At 38.9% G+C, this 24460-nt stretch overlaps 1 protein-coding gene across 4 annotated transcripts in view; it reads left to right on the top strand.

The window, feature by feature from the left end:
* LOC127425678 (growth factor receptor-bound protein 10-like) overlaps window positions 1-24460 on the top strand; it is an 80735-nt gene that overhangs the window by 46369 nt on the left and 9906 nt on the right. For all 4 annotated transcript variants that reach the window (XM_051671887.1, XM_051671888.1, XM_051671884.1 and 1 more), the window contains exons 6-11: window positions 18275-18431; window positions 21137-21252; window positions 22329-22403; window positions 22677-22814; window positions 23079-23189; window positions 24228-24326. In XM_051671887.1, coding sequence (XP_051527847.1) covers window positions 18275-18431; window positions 21137-21252; window positions 22329-22403; window positions 22677-22814; window positions 23079-23189; window positions 24228-24326 — 696 coding nt within the window. The remainder of the gene's footprint in view (window positions 1-18274; window positions 18432-21136; window positions 21253-22328; window positions 22404-22676; window positions 22815-23078; window positions 23190-24227; window positions 24327-24460) is intronic.

The raw sequence follows: 24460 nt of genomic DNA, 5'->3' as shown, positions 1-24460 counted from the left end.
CTCTCTGAATGTCTCATGTCATTGATGTTAAAGTTGTCGCTTCATTTTAAACTGGGATAGGAGAAAATATTTTAGGTAGACCATTCTTAGGTTGATTTACCCAAAAAGTGTAAACGTTGTGGCTTTGTCCGACCATTGCTTCTGTCCAGAGCGGCCCGATACAGCAACATTGGCTTAATCAGTGGCATGACTTTAGGGCAGGACTATCTGTTTGTCTGACCAATGACAGAAGGGAGAGTGTTTGGGAATACTGTTTGAAATCATCATTGTTGTTGCATTATTTCCCATTTGATGATACTAGTGGCGCAGAAATCACATTTACATTTATGCATTTGGCAGACGCTTTTATCCAAAGTGACTTACATTGTATTCAGGGTGTACATTTTCTCAGTTTGTGTGATCCCTGGGAATCGTACCCATTATCATGACGTTGCAAGCACCATGCTTTCCCAGTTGATCTACAGGAACCCTAATTTACACAATCTACCTTTAACCATAATGCACTTTACATGTACAATGAATGATTGTCTGAGGATTTCCAAGTAGTTTGTTACACAAATATTACCATGTGACTTTTCACAGTTATGTATATGTATAAATTCATGGGCGTGTGGTTTCTTTATGCACAGCGCAAAAAGCATTTGTTTAATTGTAAACCCACCTATATGGTCCTAATGACATTTTATTCCTTGTTTACCCAACATACACAGTCACTTATTATTTCTTGTATGACTGAGGCATGGTCGGTCATGCATTGGTAACATTTCCATCAGACTTGTTTATTTAAGGTAAGACTGTAAGTAGCAAATGACCAAAAGGTGACATTTCAATTAATCTCACATTTATTTATGTAGTATTTAACAATAGCAGTTGTCACAAAGGAGCACAAAATAGATATTTTAATGAATATCATGGGCCATCTTTGTAATACAATAGCAGTGAATAGTGCCTCACTTTAACCTCCTGAGGCTAGAGCGTGACTACTGTGTGCATTTTCCATGTGCCTTTTTGAATACTAACTAGTAGCCCCTAAGAAACATGCAAAAAAAAAAACGTTTATCTAGAAATTGATGTCCACATACTGTAATTTGTGAAATTTTAAATAATACAAAGTTATAGAAAGTCAGATTTTTATTATTTTTTTAAATCAAATTGTTTATTGTATTTCAAGGAGTGTTGGTTATTCTTGTTTTTGAGACATTACAGACATTACATCAGAAATTAACATAAATAATTCTGATTGAAAGTAACGGCCAGCATCATCCAATCACTGCCAACCAAGTTGAAATGAAATTCAGCATGAAACATTTGGAATCTATGTACTGATTACCATTGTCCCATGTCTGCCAAACATGTTGAGTGGTCCAAACATCATCTTTAGCCTGAAACTGAACTTTTGGTCGGATATTAGGAGTGAATGCACTTAACTAAATGGGAAAGCTATAGGATGCTCTCTATTTACTAGTCTCAGAACAGTTCTAAATGCACCTTATTTTCATCCTAACTCCATATAAAACCTCTGAGAGCAATATTTTTCAGTTTGTGGATGAACCCATTGATTCTCAATGTAATAATGCACAGTAAATATAGGATTTCTAAGGAAGAAAATGCACTTAAGTACACATTAGTGTACATTGTGTTTAGCAGCGTGGCATTTCACTATAAATCGCTCATTTTTCAAATGCATGACGGATGAAACTAGAGATTCCAATCTTTTGACTCAAACAGGTTTCAGTGTAAAAACGTAATTGGGTTTCTTAAACAATGTTGCCATTTCTCCCAAAGACAAACTCCGCTGTGATCTGTGCCATGTTGTTTTGTCACGTGACACGGTACGTTAAAGAGTAACCCTTTACTTACAGCATAGAGTCTTCTGAACTGAGATCAGTTTAAATTTAATTTAAATTATGTGTTGCATGTAGTGAAGCCAAAATACAATGTCCATTCTTGTGCATGCGGGGTCGCACAAGGTTAAAGCTTAAAAATGGTGGTTCTTTCACACCAAAACTAATCAAATCTTCTTCAGAAGACTTGGAATATGAGGCAGGAGTCTAATTGAATTGCTTTTATGATAATTTTAGGTCCTTTTTTAAGTGAGGCACTATCAACTGCCATTGTATTGAAAAGAAGGCCCTCAATATTCCTTAAAACATGTCCTTTTGTGTTTCACATAAGAGAATGTCCAGTGGGTTTGGAAAGACATGAGGGTGAGTACATTATGACAGTTTTCATTTTTGGACAAACTATACAATTAAAACCCTATACATATTTTTATGTAATTGTATCCAAGATTGCTGCCTGTTGAGTAAACAATCATAGATGAGCTTATTGTTTTTAATTCTGAAAAACACACAAATTTATGGATGCTTAAACATTCAGTCAGACAGACAAATTTTATGCCAAATGCTGCGTAAGAAAGGCTGTTTATATAAAGAAAATCATGCAAAGGTCATAATCTAGGGTGCCAAATGTGCCTTTCTTGCCAAAATATTGCTTTTTTAAAAAATAAAAAACAAATATATATATATATATATATATATATATATATACATGCATACATACACTGGTGGCCAAAAGGTTGAAATAATGTACAGATTTTGCTCTTATGGAAAGAAATTGGTACTTTTATTCAGCAAAGTGGCATTCAGCTGATCACAATGTATAGTCAGTACATTAATAACGTGAAAAAAATTCCAGAACTTCTTAAACTACTTCAGAGAGTTCTCATCAAAAAATCCTCCACATGCAGCAATGACAGCTTTGCAGATCCTTGGTATTCTAGCTGTCAGTTTGTCCAAATACTCGGGTGACATTTCACTCCACGCTTCCTGTAGCACTTGCCATAGATGTGGCTGTCTTGTCGGGCACTTCTCATGCACCAGGTTACAGTCTAGCTGATCCCACAAAAGCTCAGTGGGGTTAAAATCCATAACACTCTTTTTCAATTATCTGTTGTCCAATGTCTGTGTATCTTTTCCCACTCTAACCTTTTCTTTTTGTTTTTCTGTTTCAAAAGTGTCTTTTTGCAATTCTTCCCATAAGGCCTGCACCCCTGAGTCTTCTCTTTACTGTTGTACATGAAACTGGTGTTTAGCGGGTAGAATTCAATGAAGCTGTCAGCTGAGGACATGCGAGGCGTCTATTTCTCAAACTAGAGACTCTGATGTACTTACCCTCTTGTTTAGTTGTACATCTGGGCCTTCTACATCTCTTTCTGTCCTTGTTAGAGCCAGTTGTCCTTTGTCTTTGAAGACTGTAGTGTACACCTTTGTATGAAATCTTATTCAATTTCAGGCACTGCAAAGCTTTCATTGCTCAAAACAATGATTGACTGAGTTTCTTGGCGAAAGCTGTTTCGTTTTTGCCATTTTTTTTAACCAAATAGCTTTCAGCAGTGTTTTGATATAATTCTTGTACCAAATTAGCAATTTAGCATGATTATTCAAGGATAAGGTGTTGGAGTGATGGCTGCTGGAAATGGGGACTGTCTAGATTTGATCAAAAATGACTTTTTTTCAAATAGTGATGGTGCTGTTTTTTTTACATCAGTAATGACTTGACTATACTTTGTGATCAGTTGAATGCCACTTTCGGTGAATTAAAGTACCAAATTCCTTCAGAAACAGCTAAATCTGTACATTATTCCAAACTTTTGGCTGCCAGTGTTTATATATATATATATATATATATATATATATATATATATATATATATATATATATATATATATATATATATATATATATATATATAATAAAACTATTCTTTAAATTGGTATGTATTTGTATTCTTATTCTGGCCTTGATATCCTAGCATATCACATCTTATTCGTATTAATGAGTTTGATTTTTAAGGAGAAAAAAATGCTTATTTTTATGTGGTTTATGATTATCGCTGTGTGAAAACGTTTTTATTCTTAGTTACAAAAGCATCCAAACTGAAATACCCCCATTTAGCAGAGCCTTTGCCAAAAATCTTTTCCCAGGTGACCCATTGAAAAATTTGTGCTGTGAAAGGAGACACCATCGCAGTAGAGTCAGATAAGTCTGTGCGTGTGGATCCCATCCCCACCCCTGTGTGTACACCTTACGCCTGTTTGCTTCAGTCTGTGTAACAGAGCCTAAGGAGACACTCCGAAATGCACAAACCCTCTCACACACTCCCCAGTCAGCTGACTGCAACACAAACCCCCTAGAGATAACATGACCCAACATTACTAAAAACAACAGCATGGGAAAATAATGCTCTCTTCTCCTAAAATCACCCTTTCCCTCTTAATTCTTAACACTGTGCTCTGCTCAGTAGAAAGTCCAAGTTGGCATACTGTATATCTGTGTGTCTGGTGTGTAATATAGGCAGTTGATTAGAAAATTACATTTTAGGAGAAACGGTTTCAACCCACAATGATTGCTGGAACTCAACATTGTCTGTGCAGTGAGACAGGGATTCATTTCACTTCTTGTGCCAGACTTCAGCATCATAGATAACTTGGGAAATTTATAAGGTATAAATATCCTGCAGGGACCAAAAGTCTGAAACTACATAAAAAATCTGGGAACTTTATTTAAATCTGGAAATGAAAAAATAAAACAAAGAACAGTTGTGATGTAAAATTAAGAAATATATAAAAAATTCTTTAAGCACTGTTTCTAGGTTGCTATTCATATGGTAGCAGATTTTTTTTGCTGTACAGAAGGTCAGATTGTTTTGCTTCCATTCAAATAACCAAGATCCTATTTGGAACATTCTCAAATCATGCTGGATAACTGTCATTTATGGTACCTTGATTCCACCATGGAGTAAAAAATAGACAAGATAATTCTGACATTACATATCACAATTCTGACTTTATTTCTTAACAGTTGACTTCATATTGACACTTCGTATAAAGTCGCAATTGAGTTTATATCACACAATTTCAAGCTGATTTTGCAATTGAAAGTATAAAGTATACAACTTTATTTCAAGCAATTGTGAGCTGATCTATCCAGTTGATATATCGAGTTATAAAATCTATAAAATAGTATGATAAAAAGTTGAAATGGCAAGATATTAAGTCGCAATTCCAAGATATAAACACATTTGCCACTATCTCTCGCAACTGCGACTATATCTCGGATCTGTCACTGTATATCTTGCAGTTTCAACTTTATTTCTCACAATTACAGTTTTATATAACGCAGTTTTTGTTTTTTTAGACTTTATAACTTGAGATATCAACTCGAGAGATCAGCTCACAGTTGCGTGATATAAAGTCATAATTGCGAGAAATAAGGTTGAAACTGCAAGATATGAGGGGGCCTGGGTAGTTCAGCGAGTATTGACACTGACTACCACCCCTGGAGTCGCAAGTTTGAATCCAGGGTGTGCTGAGTGACTCCAGCCAGGTCTCCTAAGCAACCAAATTGGCCCGGTTGCTAGGGAGGGTAGAGTCACATGGGGGTAACCTCCTCATGGTTGCGATTAGTGGTCGTTCTCAATGGGGCGCATGGTAAGTAGTGCATGGATCGTGGAGAGTAGCATGAGCCTCCACTTGCGGAGTCTCCGCGATGTCATGCACAATGAGCCACGTGATAAGATGCGTGGATTGACTGTCTCAGAAGCAGAGGCAACTGAGACTTGTACTCCGCCACTGAGATTGAGGGGAGTAACCGCGCCACCACAAGGACCTAAAGTAGTGGGAACTGGGCTTTCCAAACTGGGAGGATAAAGGGGATAAAGAAATAAAACAAAAAAACTGCAAGATTTGAAGTCGCAGATCTGAGATACATATTCGCAGATAAAAGGAAAAAAAGTTGAAAAAGTTTTGGTCAAAATTATTTGTATTTTTTTTTTTTTTACTATTCCGTGGAAGGATCCGTCTTAGCCATTAAAGCAAAAGGGGGACACACCAAATACTGAGAAAATCTAAATTCATGTTACTTTTGCATTACAACTTATTATAATCAAATTATTATTTTGATAATTTAATTTGTATTAAAAAAAACACTTTCACAAGTTGTCTCATACTTTTGGATCCCACTGTACATTATAAATTGCCATAGAACAGCTTCTAAAGACCAGAGAGGGACTTTTTACACTAATATTTGAAGGTTGTGAAAATTTAATTTCCTTGCCAATATATATTTATTTATTTTTTATTCCATGAGTCAAATTCCTAATGTTTGCATTTTGGTTAAGACTTGGTATGAGGATCATATCTTGGAAAAAAAAAAAAAAAGCTTAATAATTGCACTGTACTGTTTGATATATGTATATTTGAATGTGTGCAGACAGAAAATATATCTTGTGGCAAATAGGATTTGTCACCAATTTTATCTTTTACTCTTCTTTCTGGGTTTGTTTGTTTCTATCTCTGGTTCTATCACTGGCTCCTTTCTATGAAACCTCCAAAGGTGTCACTAAAGTTTATCCGGCGGGATCGCTAAGAAAGGCATGCATGTATATGTGTCAGGGCAGGTTATATTTTTGCCTGAGTGCGTGAATGTGGATTTTTACGGTATGTATGTGATGGAAGTGAAAGTCAGGGTCATTCTGAGTTCAGCGAACTGCGGGTGGTAATGCGTTTGATTGCATGCGTTTGTGTGTGCACATGCATGTGTAGGTTTTGTGTGCGTCAGGGCTGCACATGGCTGAAATTGAATTTGTTCTGTCTAGTTAGGTAATGAGAGTGAAGTGACTGATTGCTGCAGACAGAACTGTTTAGAAATAAATTAACTTAGTCATTTTCCAGACAGTCACAGGTCTCTCATAGTCTAATTTACTTGGCCACAATTTTGCCATCTGAGACAAATTTTGGGAATCGTGAAAAAGTTGTTGGGCAAAATCGACAGTCATGGATCATTTACAGTGACATGCCCACCGACAGACGATTATGCTCTATGTGAGGAATCTTAGCCTCTGACGAAGTTCTGACAGTGTCTGAAATTCTTGTCGCACTCCTGCAGTGTTCAGCCTTCTTAATGAAGAACAAATAGGAGCGCAGCAATTGATGACTTGTATGTGTCTTTATTCTAGCTTGACTCTATGATATGCAACATACTGTAAATATGTTGTTAACTGGCCTACCTTTCACATTATGATTGTACTATCAAAATAACCTCGAGTTCACTCTAAAGAATGAGTAGTTCCCACTTTCACTCAGCTACAGCAAATTTCAGACTCTCAGACTTTTTTCTTTCTTTTCCATGCAAAGCATTGCCAACGTTAACTGGCTTGCTTGAGTTTGTTTGGTACGATTTCAGTTGGATTAAGAATCAAAATATTGAATCTCCTAATCTCTCATAACTGCATTTAGTTTGATATTGGTTTGATTAACATGAAACAAAATAGGAAAGAGCTTTGCTGTGAGTGTATTGTTTTAGAGAAGGGGAAGTGAGAACATGATTGCAGAAATTGTACAACTCTGTCCGCAGTCTTTATATATGCACATGTTCAGCTTAAAAGTGTCTAGAATAATTGTTTTTAATTATTTAATCTTTAGACAGGCCTAATATTTTTAAAGTCATAATTTCTGTTTTATAGGTTTAGCAAAGCAAAATCAAAATCTTTTCAAGTACTCACTGGGCCATGCATACCCCTGGTTGGGCTCACTGTCTCAGAAGATGTTTTATCTCTGAGAATTCTACAATGTTTGGAACAATAATTGGTTGGAAAAAACATAATTCCAGATGCTTTCTTATCAAGAAGACCTAACTGACAAGAATGCTCATATATCTTAATGGAAAATGTATAAATTTTGTATGACCCTTTAGTTGGGCATTTCGTTAGTTAATCGGTTTTGATAGCTTAGTTTCACTAATTTATTTTATCCTTTTGATCTGTCAGTGTGAAGGTCAGTCATGCTGCAGGGTGTTTGTGTGCTGTGCCCAGTTAATTAAATTGCCGTTTCCTCTGTACACTCTTACATATGCATGCATGTGCCTGTTTGCTTGTATGCTCACGAGCACGGCCAAATCTAATATTTGTCTATGTTCACAATAGCACGTTCACAAGCTCGCAATTATGGTGAAAACCAGGGCAGTGTTGCTTTGATAGACACATGCGTTTGATTATGACATAGCATTGCATTACTCACTTTCCCCTGCACTTACTCACAGAAATGCTGAGCAATACCAATCACAACACTATCTCTCTCTCTCTCTCTCTCTCTCTCTCTCTCTCTCTCTCTCATTCCTATATATACAGTATTTATAAGATATAGTATCTATCTCACTGTAACAGGACTGGTCGTTGTAGGAATGAGGAAGTGGGGTTCAGGTAACGTCACACTCTTTTATTAACTCAAAATACACTCTGTAAGGCTTGAAAAAAACTCTAATTTGTGCTACAGCTGTGTAGCTTTCTCTCTCTCTCTGGCTCTGGCGTGGGCTTCTCTTATCACTCTTCCTGAATTACTGCAACAAGAAACAGCTGTTAGACCTAATCTATCACCCAGGGATGAATCCTTACCACTTCCCCTCTCCCTGGACTGACACTCAACCATGCCCTCGCCACACCTCCACTGCCCAACTCAGGCCAGGGAGCCATCCGGCCTGCCCATCACTCCCCCCCCATAGAGGAAATATTCGACAGCCATCTGCACCCCCAGCCTGTGGACCACCTCAAACTTAAAAGTATGTAACGTCAGATACCAACGCATGATCTACGCATTAGTATCCTTCATATGGTGGAGCCACTGGAGTGGGGCAGGATCTTAACAGAGGTAGAAGGCCCACCCCAACAGGTAGCAATGGAGAATGAGGACTTCCCACTTGATGGCTGAGCATTCCTTCTCCACGGTGCTGTACTTAGTCTCTCTCAAAGACAGCTTCCGATTAATGTACAGCACTGGCCGTTCCTCCCCATCCACTACCTGGGAGAGCACTGCCCCCAACCCCCTGTCTGAAGCGTCCATCTTGAAATGAAAGGGAGAGAGAAGTCATGTGGATGTAAAAGCGGCCCACCACAAAGTACAGCTTTCACCTGCATAAACGCCTGTTGACACTGCTCCGTCTACCGGACTGGATCTGGTGCTGTCTTTTCAGTCAGCAAGCTGATGACAGACGAATAGTTAGGTACAAACCTACGATAATAGCCAGCCAGCCCCAGGAACTGTCTTGCCTCCTTTTTGGTCTTAGGTCTCGGGGAAGCTGCAATCACTGCAGTTTTATCAATTTGGGGCCACACTTGACCATGGCCCAAGTGGAAGCCCAGATACCATACCTCCACCTGCCCAATTGCGCACTACTTCGGGTTTGCCACGAGCTCTGCTCGTCTCAACATTCTCAGGACAGCCTGCAGATGTTGGAGGCATAAGCACCATGCGGTCTGAGAACTCGGTCCATGAGCCGCTGGAATTTAACCAGAGCCCCAAACAAACCGAACGGAAGCGTCACGAATTGGTGTAAGTCAAATGGTGTGGAGAAGTTCATTTTCTCACAGGGTTAATGTGATGTGCCAATAGCCCTTTGTCAAATCCAGTGTCGAAAAAAACTAGTTGTGCTTAACTGATTGAGCAGTTCATCAATACGAGGCATTGGATATGCATCAAATTTAGACACCACATTTACCTTTCGATAATCCACACAGAACCGGACTGACCCGTCACTCTTAGGAACCAGCACTACCGGGCTGGACCAGTCACTGTGGGATTCTTCTATTACTCCCATCTCAAGCATTGCATCCAATTCTTCTCGTACCACTTTTTTCTTGTGCTCGGGAAGTCGGTAGGGATGAGTACATCCCACTACCCCGGGTGTAGTCTCAATGTGGTGCTGTATGAGGTTTGTACGACCAGGTAGAGGCGAGGACATGTCCGCAAATTCTTTCTGCAACTTGGCAACATATGTGAGTTGGGATGGTGAGAGGTGGTCTCCACAAGTGACCAGGGTGAGATGATTGGCTTTTAAGTTCACCTCCGGCCCGAGCTCTGCTCTCTCCTGAACCACCTTCGCTAACGTCACAGAGACCATTTCATTTCAGGAGGTTGAGATGGTATATTTGACATGCGGCGCCGCTATCTGTTCATTTTACCTCATAATTGAGATCTCTCGCTCGTCATGTGACCTCAAAGGGCCCTTACCACTTGGCAAGTAATTTGGAGCTAGAGGTTGGGAGTAATACAACACTTTGTCTCCCGGTGCAGATTCCTGTAGCTGAGCTTCCCTATCATACAGCCAGCTTGGAGCAAATTCTCCTGTGTTAGTTGACCCAAAGTGTGGATGTAACACAGCTTTACAGTAGAAGGGAAGGAGAACACAGGGAAGCAGGTTTTCCAGGTTCAGGTAAGACTTTTAATCGGCCTCTTGAGTGCTTCACAACTTCACAAACCCAACAGCTTCACAGACACGTAGTCACTCAAACACATTAGCTTCACAGACACGTAGTTACTTAGACACATCAGCTTCACGGACACATCATATTAAGCGCAACAGCTTCAGGAGCACCTTGGCCTTCCTTGTGCCAGACTCTCTCTCCGCTCTGCTGGTGGCGTGGCTGCTTATATGCCACTCTCCCCATGCTCACTGGAATTATAAACAGGTGTTAAACATAATCTAGCTCACATGCAAGTGCCCTTACCACTTTCTCTCTCTCTGGACGGACGCTTGACCACGCCCCCCGCTGCCACAGTGATGTGTTGTTCTAAAATCAAGAACGTACTGAATTTTACTATTTGAATGTCCCTTCTCCCAAGCTTCCTGCATGACGTCAAGCACGCCATGTGGTCGACGCCCATACAGTAGCTCGAATGGAAAAAACCCTGTGGAGGCTTGCGGAACCTCTCGAACTGCAAATAACAAGGGTTCGAGCCACTTATCCCAATTCCTAGCATCCTCGTGCACGAATCTACTAATCATGTTTTTCAGGGTTTTATTAAATTGTTCTGCCAACCCATCTTTTTGTGGGTGGTAAACACTGGTATGAATCGATTTAATACCCAACAATACGTATAGCTCGCGTAGTGTACGTGATATGAAAGTAGTGCCTTGATCAGTTAGGGTTTCTTTCGGAATCCCCACGCGGGAGATAATTCTGAAGAGTGCCTCCGCAACACTGCGTGCTGAGATGGTGTGCTGTTTCTGGATATCGTGTAATCCACCAGAACTAACACAAAGCGATATCCGTGTGCTGTCCATTCAAATGGCCGGATGAAGTCCATGACAATTCTCTCGAAGGGGACCTCAATAAACGGCAGAGGGCGCAATGGTGGTATTAAGGTGGCCGGTGGATTCACCAACTGACATTCATGGCATGCTGCACACCACCTGTGAACATCCCCGTGAATGCCCGGCCAATAGAAATGGGCCATTAGACGGTTTAGTGATTTTTCTCACCCTAAGTGACCCACCATTGGATTATGATGAGCCGTCTGGAATAGCATTTCCCAACACCTCTTCAGTATCAACAACTGGGTTGTATCTTCTTTTTTCTGAGCATCCTGCATCACTCGATACAACCTATCTCTGGCTGGAGACATTGACCATCAATCACTTTCACTTGATCAAAGGCATGCCTAAGAGTCTTGTCTTGTGACTGCTCCAAAGGGAAATCCCCAACAGGGAATCCTCTAAGGGCTGGGGAAGCCGAGATTTCCCCTCCCTTACATCATCCTTACATGGAGCTGAAGTAGATGGCCCTGGCTCTGCCTCCCCAGCCAGCGAGTCACACACCACACACCAATATGCTTTGTCGCAGGACCCATCCACACACATTCCCCTCAATAAAGAAGTAAATGCCAGCCAATTTGTTCCCAAAATGAATGGGTGGGTAAGACAGGAATTAACCGCAGCCTTGACACATTGAAAAGAGAGAGTGAGGAGGAGAAGGAGAAACTGAGGGCTGCTCCGCCCCCGGGTATGCCACCATATGGTCCTCAGCCAGCTGGACGGCCTCTTCCAGCAATGCCAGGAGGTGGCACTGGACCCATTCTGCTATTCCGGTCAGCAGACAAAGTACGAATTGCTCCAGCACCACCAGCTCGATGACTCCATCGGCGTCATGCTCCTCTGTCAGCAGCCACTTCCGGCAGGCGTCACAGAGCTGTTGGGCAAACACAAATGGGCGGCCACGCTCACTCAGCGTCAGCGAGCAGAAGTGCTGTCAGCCGCAGCCCTGAGCAACAATGATGGCTTTCTTCAAGTCCTTATACACCAGGAGGTTTGCTGCAGGCAGGTGTTGAGCCATGAGCTGGGCTTCCCCAGACAACAGCGACAGGAGGCGGGTCGCCCACTGTGACTTTGGCCAGTTCCAGACCTCCACCGTCCGCTCAAACAGTTTGAGGAATGCCTCTGGTTCATCCTGCAGGCCCCTTTTCATAAGGGTGATCGGAGACATGGAGATTGCTGGGTCCAGGGTCACGGTTTGGCCTTCCTCCTGGTGTAGCAACTCCAGAATGCCTGCCGGTCCTCCGCTTGAGCTCTGAGAATCACCTGGAAACGTTGATCTTGCTCTCTATGTAGCTCAAGCAGGGCCTGGTGTTGTGCCTGATGCATGCTGGAGATGGATTGGATTTCTTCTGCCAACGGCGAGGACTCCATGATGGTGTACTAGCTTCCTCAGATTTCCCTGTTTTTGGTACCACTGTAACAGGACTGGTCATTGTAGGAATGAGGAAGCGGGGTTCAGGTAACGCCACACTCTTTTATTAACTCAAAATACACTCTGTAAGGTGTGTAAACTCTCTCATTCGTGCTATATATGTGTAGCTCTCTCTGGCTCTGGCGTGGGCTCCTCTTATCGCTCTTCCTGAATTACTGCAACAAGAAACAGCTGTTAGACCTAATTGCACCCAGGGATGAATCCTTACCGCTTCCCCTCTCCCTGGATGGACACTGAACCACGCCCTCACCACACTCACCATCTCAGTTTTAGTTTTGTGATGCTTTGTTGGCATGAGAAATTTGTATACATTCGTATTGCCAAAGCGTTTATACCTGAGCTGCATACAAATAAAACAGTGCAAAACAACATATATAAGAAAAAGAATAAATAAACAATTTATACTTGACAAATAAGGTAAAAAGCATTACATTAAATAATAAAAATGAATTTACACAAAGTAAAAATAAAATACTACAAATAAAAACAAAGAGCCATTGTAAAATATGATGGAAACAGACTCAAGTCGGTTCTCTCACTTTCCCTCATTCTGGTGCAGGCAGACACGTATTGTGCTGCTATTACACAGCAGTCCATGTGTTCACCTAATGAGAATGTTCATTGCCTGTTAAATGGTATGATGTTCTGTTTATATGTTTAATTTTGTGGTAACATTTTCTCTGGTTGTCTGTATATTTTGCACATTCTGTTAGTATGGATGTAGCCTCTCTTTCTTTCTTGCTTGCTTTCTTTCTATCGCTCTCTCTCTCTCAATTCAATTTAATTTAAGGTACTTTATTAGCATGATTGTGTTTACATACAATATTGCCAAAGCAATACTGCATTGCCAAAACACAACAGATAATGACAAGACAAAAAATAATAAAACAGTAACAAATAACAATAAAAATAGAATTAAAACAAGGTGCCAAATGAAATAAAAATTATAATAGCAATATACACTATTCAATATAAAATAAAATAAGCATTTAACTAGACATTATGAACATAAAAAATACTGTGAACAAAGTACATTAAGGCAGTAATTGATTTCTGAGGGTGTGCACTTCAAAAAGGAATTTTGCTGCAACTGATGCTGTGATGTATGATTGTCCTCCCCCAGTAACACCTGGGTTTGATCTGTTTCTGCTGAACTGGAAAACTGTGGCATGAGATTTGAGAGTTTGTCAAAGTATTTCTCTCTCACCTCTGTAAATTTCTCACAGTGAAGGAGAAAGTCTCTCTCTCTCTCTCACTCAGTATATGTGTATCTTAAGTATCTATCTGTATCTCCAATCTATCTGTATGTGTATCTATATTTTTGTATCTATCTTACTAATAAACTATTTGTCTTTATATATAATCAAATGAGCTACATGTAAATCTACATATCATTAAAATGGAACAGCACTGAAATAATGTAGCAGGAGTATTTGAGTATTTGTTATACACTGACCTCTATTCTATGCTTGGATTACCTCTCCCCTCTTTATACAAACAGAGAACAATGCTTGAACAACCCTCAATTAACTTCCAACAAACAGTTGGTGACATGTGACCCTCACAATGTTTGGAAAACCTTTATTTAACATTCAAAGATCCTCCCATGTGACCCACACAGGCGGGACTGAGCAGTACAGATCAAACGTTTGCTCGGAGCCACATGACTGTGAGGATGCATTTAAACAACATTGAGTAAACACACTTACATCGTAAAGCTTATAAAAAAGGGCAGTTGTGGCAAGAGAGCAGTATAACGCTGTGTGCATTTTAGACAACGTTCTGCAAACAGTTTTTATTGCTCCTAATGTTCTTGCCAATAACTCAACCCCCAACAACAATTCCTGAATTTTCATTTTTGGGTGAACTATCCCTTTAAAATCAACATGTACTTGACAAGTGAGTGAATGTAAATTGAGAATGTTCAGTACAGGAAGCTAAGAAGAGCATTTTTTTTTTTTTTTTTTTTTTAAATCATGGATTTGGCCACTATTGTGTGTTTAAGAAACATTTTCCAGTAGTGATATGCTTAGTTTTGAGAAACAGAGAGACAGAGGTTTTCTTTGGCTGTGGAGTTCAAAGCCAAACTTCAGGGGGGAAATAGGAGTGAAAAAAGAATGAGAACAAATTCTCACTCCTTGTGTGTGTGTCGTGAGAGTTGGATGTGGGGTTCTGTCTCAAGGCTTCTGAGAACCAGAGAGGAAGAATTGTAATTATTAGTGGTTGACTGATATTGGTTTTTAAATGTCAGGCGCTGATTCAAATTCATACAGTACCGTTCAGAAGTTTGGGGTCACTTGCCTGAAATGTTTCTCATGATCTTAAAAACCTTTTGATATGAAGGTGTATGCTTAAATGTTTGAAATTAGTTTTGTAGACAAAAATATAATTGTGCCACCATATTAATTTATTTAATTACAAAACTAAAATTGTATTAAAAAAAATACAGAAAATGCTTTATTATTTGGTCCAAGTCATCAATATCAAAAACCTTTTTTTTTTTTTTTTTTTTTTTTTTTAAATAAAATTTTAGATTTATAATTAAATAAATTAATATGGTGGCACAATTATATTTTTGTCTACAAAACTAATTTCAAATATTTAAGCATATGCCTTCAGATCAAAAGATTTTTAAGATCATGGGAAACATTTCGGTCAAGTGTTTCAAAAATTTTGACCGGTAGTGTGTGTGTGTATGTATATGTGTGTGTATGTATATGTATATGTGTGTATATATATGTGTATGTGTATATATATATATATGTATGTATATATATATATATATATATATATATATATATATATATATATATATATATATATATATATATATATATATATATGTGTGTGTGTGTAATATGTGGTCTTCACATCCGCCTCAAGGTTCCATGTGTTGTGCATTCTATTCTGCTCACTTCAATTGTACAGAGTGTTTTAACTGAGTTTTAGCCTTTCTGTCAGCTCAAACTAGTCTGGCTATTCTCCGTGGACCTCTCTCACCAACTGCTGCTCCCTGGGTGTTTTTTGTTTTTGGCACCATTCTGAGAAAACTAGAGACTGCTGTGCGTGAAAATCCCAGGAGATCAACAGTTCCAGAAATACTCAAACCAGCTCATCTGGCACCAACAATCATGCCATTGTCGAAATCACTGAGATCAAATTTTTTCCCCATTCTGATGGTTGATGTGAACTTGAACTAAAGCTCCTGACCCATATCTGCATGATTTTATGCATTGGACTGCTGGCACATGATTGGATGATTAGATAATCGCATGAATAAGTAGGTGTACAGGCGTTCCCAATAAAGTGCTCAGTGAGTGTGTATGTATATACAGTGTGTATATATAATATATACTGTGTATATATAAGTGAGTTTCATTTTCTTCAAAAAGAAGAAATGTTTTTAAGTTTAATACTCTGAGTTTTAAATCAACAATACCCACCTACTCAAAACCTTAAACCTAAACCTAACTGATAGTATGAGATGAAAAACGCAATTGTTGAAAAAACCACGTCATTTTGTGGTGCTTCTATGATACTTTAGGCTCACATGTAAACTTTTGTGCTCTTCAGGCTTCGCACCCCGGTCCTTTGCATCACAAGTGCAAAGCTCTATCAATTGAGTTATGATGCAGTTTGATCACATTTGAACAAGCTTGTAAATGTAGTTGGTTATGGATTGCAAATTGTCTTACAAGTTATGCATGATATTACATTTGTTAAGATGTCATAAGATAGCATTTAGCACAAATGTAGGTATAGTAAAGTGATTCTATTAGACCAGGTTGAAAATCACACAAACAAGAGGGCTGTTTCTGAGTTGTACTGAGTTGTACTGAGTTGTGATTTGGCTGTAGACGCAAATCAGTATCAGCACAAAGTGATTATCGAATGACTTAAATATAGACACAATATGACCAATTTTTTTGTTTGTTATTGCTCTTTCCATGAAAGTAGTTCCAAAAGAACACAAAGCAGGATCAATTGTTCACCAGAGCACCATTAACATGGAGACAAGCTTAGTGATACAAAGGGTGAAATGTTGCAGTGCTGTTACAGAATATGAGTGCTTCTTGTCCAATTAAATTAGATGACTGGAACTAACTTTTATAAATTGGTATATCACTAGTAATTATTGTAAGAATTTAAAGTTCCTTCAGAGTCAAATAGTGTTGTGTGAATGGATATTAATGAAGAACAACTCGATGTAAAAGTTTTATTGATGATTAGAGGTGCTAGTTACTTCTCTCCCTCCCTCTCTCTCTCTCTCTCTCTCTCTCTCTCTCTCTCTCACACACACACACACACACCTACAGTATTGTAAGACACAAGCTGTTTGTCAGCTGAATCCAAGTCTCTCTTCCCATTCTCAACTCTCATCCTCTCTCTTTCCTTCCCTCCTCCCCACCCCTCCCTCTTTCTCCTCCTTTCTCTCTCACTCACTCTCTCTTTCTCACTGTAAGTGTGCAGAGGTTGTCTCAGAGTGAAAATGCCATCGTATTCGCCGGACTGTTGCTTGTATCAGGCAGTAGAGGTAAGAATGACAGTAGCTAGTTTTCGGCATCACGTTACAAGAAAATCAGACAAAACTTTCTGCAGCCACTCTATATTTTAAATGTAATACTGCATATGTGAATCTTTGTGTTTTTAAAGAGTGCATAAATTATGTGCCACTATGTTATCACAGTGAAAAAAAGTGGTAAAAAAAAAAGTGTGCGTCTAATATAATTATAGCTGCAATGGTTTACATTTGTGCATGGATGTTTGTATGTTTAAAGTGCATGCTGTTGAACTCCACTGTTGATTGTGCACTAAGTTACACACATTGTGCATTAAGTGACTTGACATGTATGTTCATAAAAAGTCAACCGTATGTTCTTCTTTGTCTTCTTTCTGGGCCGCTGGCTTTGGCATTTATATGAATTCTGCCCTTAATGAAGTAGATCCTCTTGTGCGTGCATGTTTGAGTCAGTCATACTTATGAGCACCGGGCTCCTTCTAAACACGATAAGAATCTGTGCAAATACAGTTGAGGTGAACAAACCTAGGTATATACAACAGCAAGATCTTAAACATAAAATGTTGACATTTTGTGAGTTTTCTTCTGTAATATACTTCTCGTAAAGTTATACATTGAGCATCATTTTTAATCTCTTATAACTGAAAACTTAGTTTATAACTCATAATTGAATATATCTCTTTGTTTCCTGTTAGCATAAATGTCTGTAAATAGGACTTTTACTTTTTTGAAAACAGGTCTCATGTTGTAAGCAAGCACAAGCTGTTGAAACGCAAGCCATTATCTCTCATCTTGAGCATTGTGCGAAAAGTGTCTCTAATTGTTTGACAAATTGTAATTATTGAGAACATGGCCTTGAGGTTACTTAAAAAGGATGGTACTCACCCTCATGACTTTATTCCGTGGATCACAAAAGGAGATGTTTAGCACAATTTTAGTCTCAGTCACCATTCACTTGCATTGCATCTTTTTCCAAAGAGTGAAAGTAAATGGTGACTGAGGTTGTCATTCTGCCAACCATCTCCTTTTGTGGTCCATGCCAGAAAGAAATTCATACTGGTTTGGTATGACATGAGAGTGAGTGAAGACAGAATTAAAATTTTTGGGTGAGCTGCCCCTTTAAGTGGTATGCACATTCCTAATTGACTATATTTATATGTTGTGTATGTTCAACAGATTATCAAGGTTTTCAGTGAAGATGGTGTGGGAAAAGTCGTGGAAGTCCCTGCCGATATGACAGCCAGAGATGTATGTCAGTTCCTGGTTTACAAGAGCCACTGCCTAGATGACAATTGCTGGTCGCTAGTGGAGCATCACTCCTTACTTGGTTTGGGTAAGCTAGAATATGTATATATTCCTCTGTCTGCGTCCGTGTGTTTGTGCAGCACACACCCAGTTGTGGAGGACACACTGTTCTGTACAGGGACACTGGGTCCCTGCATGCTGTGCTTCGTCTAACAGGAAATCACCTTTCAGTAAGCCCAGACTCACAGTCTTATATACACATATTTGTTCTCTTATTAACATTTAAAGGGACAGTTCACCCAAAAATTCAAATTCTGTCATAATTTATTCACAGATAAATTGACTTTTGTGAAATACAAAAGGAGATGTAAGGCAGAATGTTGAGAATTTTGAAATTTACCTTTTTTATCCCGATAGATTCATATAATATGTTCCTCTGACTTAATCATAACCCAGTAGGCAGCTATTATTGAAGATGACAGAACCTGTCTGTTGTACCATAAAGTAACCATGTGAATTTCAGGAAGTTACTGGTATCCATTCTAGTAATGTTTAAATGAATACAATATAAAACAGATCTAAATGAGGAACACACAGGACTGCACTGCCATATTGTGTACTTCAGTCAGAGAATATCGTCATGTGAAAATAAATAGCATTTATTCTTGTTTTAGGTTTATGAGACCCAAAACATACTGTTATGATTTCCATTATGAGATCTTAAAAAGTCTTGAATCAACCTGAAAATGTTTAAGGAAAAGTTCATCCAAATAAATTAATAAATAAATAAAATGAGGCTAAAAGTCTGCCTAACATCTCCTTTTGCGCTGTACAGAAGAAAAAAAAATGTCTTGCAGGTTTGGAACATGAAATGATGAAAGAATTTTCATTTTGGTGTGAACTTCCATTGCTCAAAAATGATAATTAATGGGATAAAGGCCTTGTTAATCCATTCAGACCCCAAACAGGATGTAAGGATTAAAAATGCGATCCATTTGAATTGAGAAAGAAGCTGGAAAAGATGAGGAAGAGAATGAGGGTTGCAAAGAAATCCTTAATCTCACTGGTAATCAATGAGGACACGTGTGGCTGCCTGTTTCTCAGGCAGATTACAGATTAACCCCTGCCTAAATCATACTAAACAGATTTAACTCTACCTGACCTTTAGAAATGCAGTCATCGTTCTCATAGGGCATTTAAAGTGCTTGTATCGCGGTGTCTCTGACAGCAAGAGCTACCGACATAATTCGAACTGGCACAATCAACTCTTTGTTTTAATTCTTCTAGTTTAAACCAAAATGGAAATTTTTATGAGTCGTGCCTTTTGCATAACAAACGTTCCTGAATTACATGATGTAGTCACATGGAATGATGTCATAATGTAATAGGGTGTGGTCTGCTTTAGTCCGCTGACATATGATTGGCTGCAATCTCAAGGGAAGTTGAGCATTATGTGGTGTGGTTGGATGTGTTCCCCCAATACTTCTGGACACATTACACCATCAACATTACAAAAACCTTCTAGAAACATTGCTCTTACGTAAGCCATTAGCAGAGCGACTCTGCTGACTTTGCTGCCATCAGCCCCCAGTGCAATCAAGCTAAATACATGACCTCATCCCTCTGCAATGCCTCTCGATTTCTCTTTCTCTCTCTTTCATACAGTCATGCTCGCGCGCTCTCTCTCTCTCTCTCTCTCTCTTGCTCTTTTGCTTTGGAGGAGTGAGTTAGTGGAAGAGGGGTCATATATACAACGAACACATTAGATGGCAATACAATACTTACAGTAAACAGTTAATTTTGGTTATTTTATCATTATGGGATATTACACGATGCTAGATGATGAAATATTAGTAACTAGCATCTCTCTTTTTTGATTAGATGTTTCAGATATTTCACATTTGGAAATAACAACCTATACAGAAGCCATTTATAATTAGGCTGGTTTGGGGTTCAACTGACCCCAATCGGACAGTTTCCTCTGAGTGGGTGAATCTCATGAAACCTGTCAAGAAAATGTCCTGGGACTAGTTTGCTCCAAAAACAAAAGAAACAAATAAGACATTATATTTTGTATACAGAAAATTATGCCTATTTTAGGGCCATTAAGATTTTTTACATTGTGATATTATTTTTATGACCATTATGCACATTTTACTCCCCAGTTTGTATTAGCGCAACGTGAAGAAAAAAGGTCAATATGATATTCTCATTACCGCAATGTGAATGTACTAGCTTTCATTATATCTCATTTAAATAAAATAAAAAATTTAATCTTAAAAAAATAATAATATTTTTTTTTTAAAAGTTGCAGTTATGAGAATCATTATTGAAAAGAATGGGAATAGTTAAAGTAAAACATCCGGGCCTATTATGATGATGAGTATTAGGGGGTAAAATGTGCTTAAGTGCCCTAAAAATTGTTACAATGCAAAAAAATTGTAATAGTCCTAAATTTTGGCTTCATTTTTTTTTTAATGCAAAATAGAATTTATTTATTAATTTATTTATTTTTTTGATTTGGGGTTAAATTAACTATTTTACTTGACCAGCTGTCTTAAAAATGCTCAAAACACACTCAATTCCAATCACTTAAAGTCATTGTAACCTGAGTCAGATTAGTTTTAAGGTCTGTGCCAAGTTTGGTGGATGCAGTCTAAAAGATAGGAGTTACAACTGATAATTTTGATCTTGGTTTAGGGATTTTGGAAAAAAAAAGTCTACCAAAAACAGATTTTTCGTATGTATTATTCTTTTTCTATTGCTATAACCATCATGTTTGTTTGTGTACAGAGAGGTGTCTGGAAGATCATGAGCTGGTGGTCCAGGTGCAGGCCTGCATGTGTCCAGAAAGCAAGTTCCTCTTCAGAAAGAACTACGCCAAGTATGAGTTCTTCAGAAACCCGCTGGTGAGTTCCACGTTTGTATGCGTGTAACCAACCACCAGCATTTCCTTCAGGCCACCCACGTTTTTCCTTCGCCCAAGACCACCACTCCAATCTTAAATCCTTCGAAATGAAAGGCTGATTAACCTCAAAAACCTCACAAAGTACACTTGATTTATGACCTACAAGTTATAAACCCCATAAAAATGTAAATATCTCTATAAACCGACAAGTTACCACATTCCTGTTTTCCATATGCGAGAAACTCACGGTTAAGCCATTTGCAGCCGATCATGATCGGCTTGTACAAGTTCCACCTCACTTAGCAGAAAACCTGCTTTTTTCCCCTGTGAGCCAGTACTCGACACCTTTTAACTGATGCCATTTTGACAAGTACACTTGAACTTGTCACATAAGCGCATTACAGTGTGAACACTGCGGACCTTTTATTTTATCCCGCTTTATTAGCCTTTGACGTTTTGTATGCCTGGGAGAAAAACAATTCTACAAAAGCCTAATCTTATTGAGCCTGTGCTTTTGTATGGTATGTGCAGTTGTGTGTATCTGCTTGTGTGTCAGCATTTGAGGTTAGTCCAGTTAGTCCGAGTCTATCTGACAGAGCACTTAACCTGCTCTGGGTAATTCCTGGCTTTGGCAAATGCTTTGTGCAACTCATCCAAATTAGCCTTAGAGAAGGTTTGGCCCATGCATGAGTGAATTCGTGCATGCTTCTTGCGATCGTGATCCTATAGCTCTGGTAGAGGATGGCACATGCAATGCCAAGGTTATGGGTTCAAACTCCAGGGAAGACACAGACTGATAAAATGTACAGCTTTCAGGAAAGACATACCAAGAGCTCAGAGGTTAAGCGATGATACAGTATTCTTCTGTAGAAGCCATAAATCAGTGTTAAAAAATACCAGAATGTAATGATTTTCATGGATTTCAGTTTCGTGATCAGAAAATGAATGGGAAACATATTTCTTGAATCAAGGGCTGCAGAAAATGTGGGTGATCAATATTGCGCTCTATTGGCAAATGTCTGATACAGACTTTTCTGTCTTTTCTGACTGAGCGCTCTTCCTTTGATCTTCCCGTAGAACTTCTTTCCAGAGCAGATGGTAGCGTGGTGTCAAGAATCGAATGGCTCTATCCCGCAGTCACAGCTGTTACAGGTGAGTCAGACACACAGCTGAGCGGCAACTGATCTGTGACACAGCAAAATCTGGATTAGCCCACATTATTATCCTGTGCGTCACGCTTATATGACTCTCTGCAAATGCCAGTGCATCTGATGTAAGAATGTGCATCCGAGTGGATTTAAACTGCTTTTTTCTGAGCACAAGCATGTCTTGTGATAATAGAGAGGCCGACTTACTGAAGCATGGAAGGCATCCAGGTTTAGAACTCACTTTCCAGATGGTCATCTGCTTTTCTCTCCTGCACAGAATTTCTTGAATTCCAGCAGCTGTCCAGAAATCCAGGGCTTCCTTTATATGAAGGAGACGGGCCGCAAGTCCTGGAAGAAAATGTACATGTTTTTGCGCCGTTCTGGACTGTACTGTTCTACAAAAGGAATGTCAAAGGCAAGCTAGATATTTATAAGACTTTAATTGCTCATTCATGTCTTTTGTAAAGATGAACTCACTGTTTTCACTTTAACTTTTGACCGTTGCATATATGTATTCCTAAATCCTTTCTGGAAATACGGAATTTTGAGTAGATTTTATGCTTTATTTAATTTTTGATTAAAATGATAACTCCTTGATTCTGTTAATATCGATCATTATGTTATGTTGTCTGTGGGGGATGTGGGATCATTTTAATGAAGTCTTAATTGCGTTATTTAGGAGCCAAGGCACCTGCAGTTACTGTCTGACTTGGAGGAAAGCAATATTTTTACTGTTACGACTGGCAAAAAGATGCACAATGCGCCCACAGACTACCAGTTCTGCATTAAGGTGCAAGGAAAGATGGTCAATGTTGTGATGCTTTTAAAAATAAGGTTATCATTAGCTGGGTTTCCATCCAACAATTTTTATGTGCATTTAATTGCGCCTAAGAAACCCTTAATGGAAATGCTTGGCATGCGAATAGGCTCTCAAAATTCGCTCAAAATTTAATGCGCTAGTAGGTGGTGGATATTCGAAACTCTTTCTAGAGTTTCGCATTAGGTGATTGAAACCGTTTATTCGCAAAACGCCGTGTTTTGACCATTGGTGCACATGTTATGAGTGTGCAATGGCTTGATGTGACTGGCCCAACAAAAGGTCTGACCGTGGCACACAATTCTTTGAACATAGCCCTTGACATTCAGAAGTGTTTAACCCATAGCTGGTTTTTAAAGTGGTTCCTCACAATCTGCCAGAACAGTTTTGAGCGCAGGCAGCTGGTGGCGTGTGGGCATCGCAGCCCATTTCGATTCATATTTTTAGAAATGCGCTTAAAAAATGCTAAACATTTAGATGGAAACCCAGCTATTGACACATTTGTTTGGAAGTTTATAGAGAAGAATTTGTATGCACTTCAAAACACAGTTGACTTTGGGGAATAGTTTATGCAAAAATGAGAATTCTGTCATCATTCACTTTGTTACATGTTGTTCCAAACCTGCATGACTTTCTGCTATGGGATATAAAAGGTGAATTAATAATACTTTCACAATGTGCACTTTTTAATGAAAGTGAATAAAGACTGTCTATGGAAAAAAGTAAGTCATACAGATTTGGAACAACATGTGGGAGAGTAAATGATGACAGAATTGTCCATTTTGGATGAACTATCCCTTTTAATGTGATGCCAAATAGCTTCCTTAGCTGCAAGATGGAAGTATATTTCCACTCTTATTTCCTTAAAAAAAAAATGTTGTAGTTATACATTTCAAAATTAGTGATATCCCCCCTTAATTATAAATACCTTATCCTCATTTGGTACAGAGCATGCTAGTAGATTAACTTCAGTGCCTTGATTTGACAGTAAATATCTTGCTTGATTGACAGCCCAGTAAGGGCAGGACAGAACTGAAGGAGTTGAAGATGTTGTGTGCTGAAGACGAACAGAGCAGAACATGCTGGATGACTGCTTTTAGACTGCTCAAGGTACACGCACACACACATCAAGGTGTAACACCAAGGTCATGGGTTTGATTCCCAGGGAACACACATACTAATAAACGTATACTTTGAATGCACTAAGAATCGCTTTGAATGACAGTGTCTGACAATTTTTTTAT

This window comes from Myxocyprinus asiaticus, chromosome 34 (assembly GCF_019703515.2).
Source record: "Myxocyprinus asiaticus isolate MX2 ecotype Aquarium Trade chromosome 34, UBuf_Myxa_2, whole genome shotgun sequence".
Taxonomy (NCBI): domain Eukaryota; kingdom Metazoa; phylum Chordata; class Actinopteri; order Cypriniformes; family Catostomidae; genus Myxocyprinus; species Myxocyprinus asiaticus.
The sequence above is the reverse complement of the archived record's forward strand: the minus strand, read 5'-3'. Positions and strand labels throughout refer to the sequence as shown.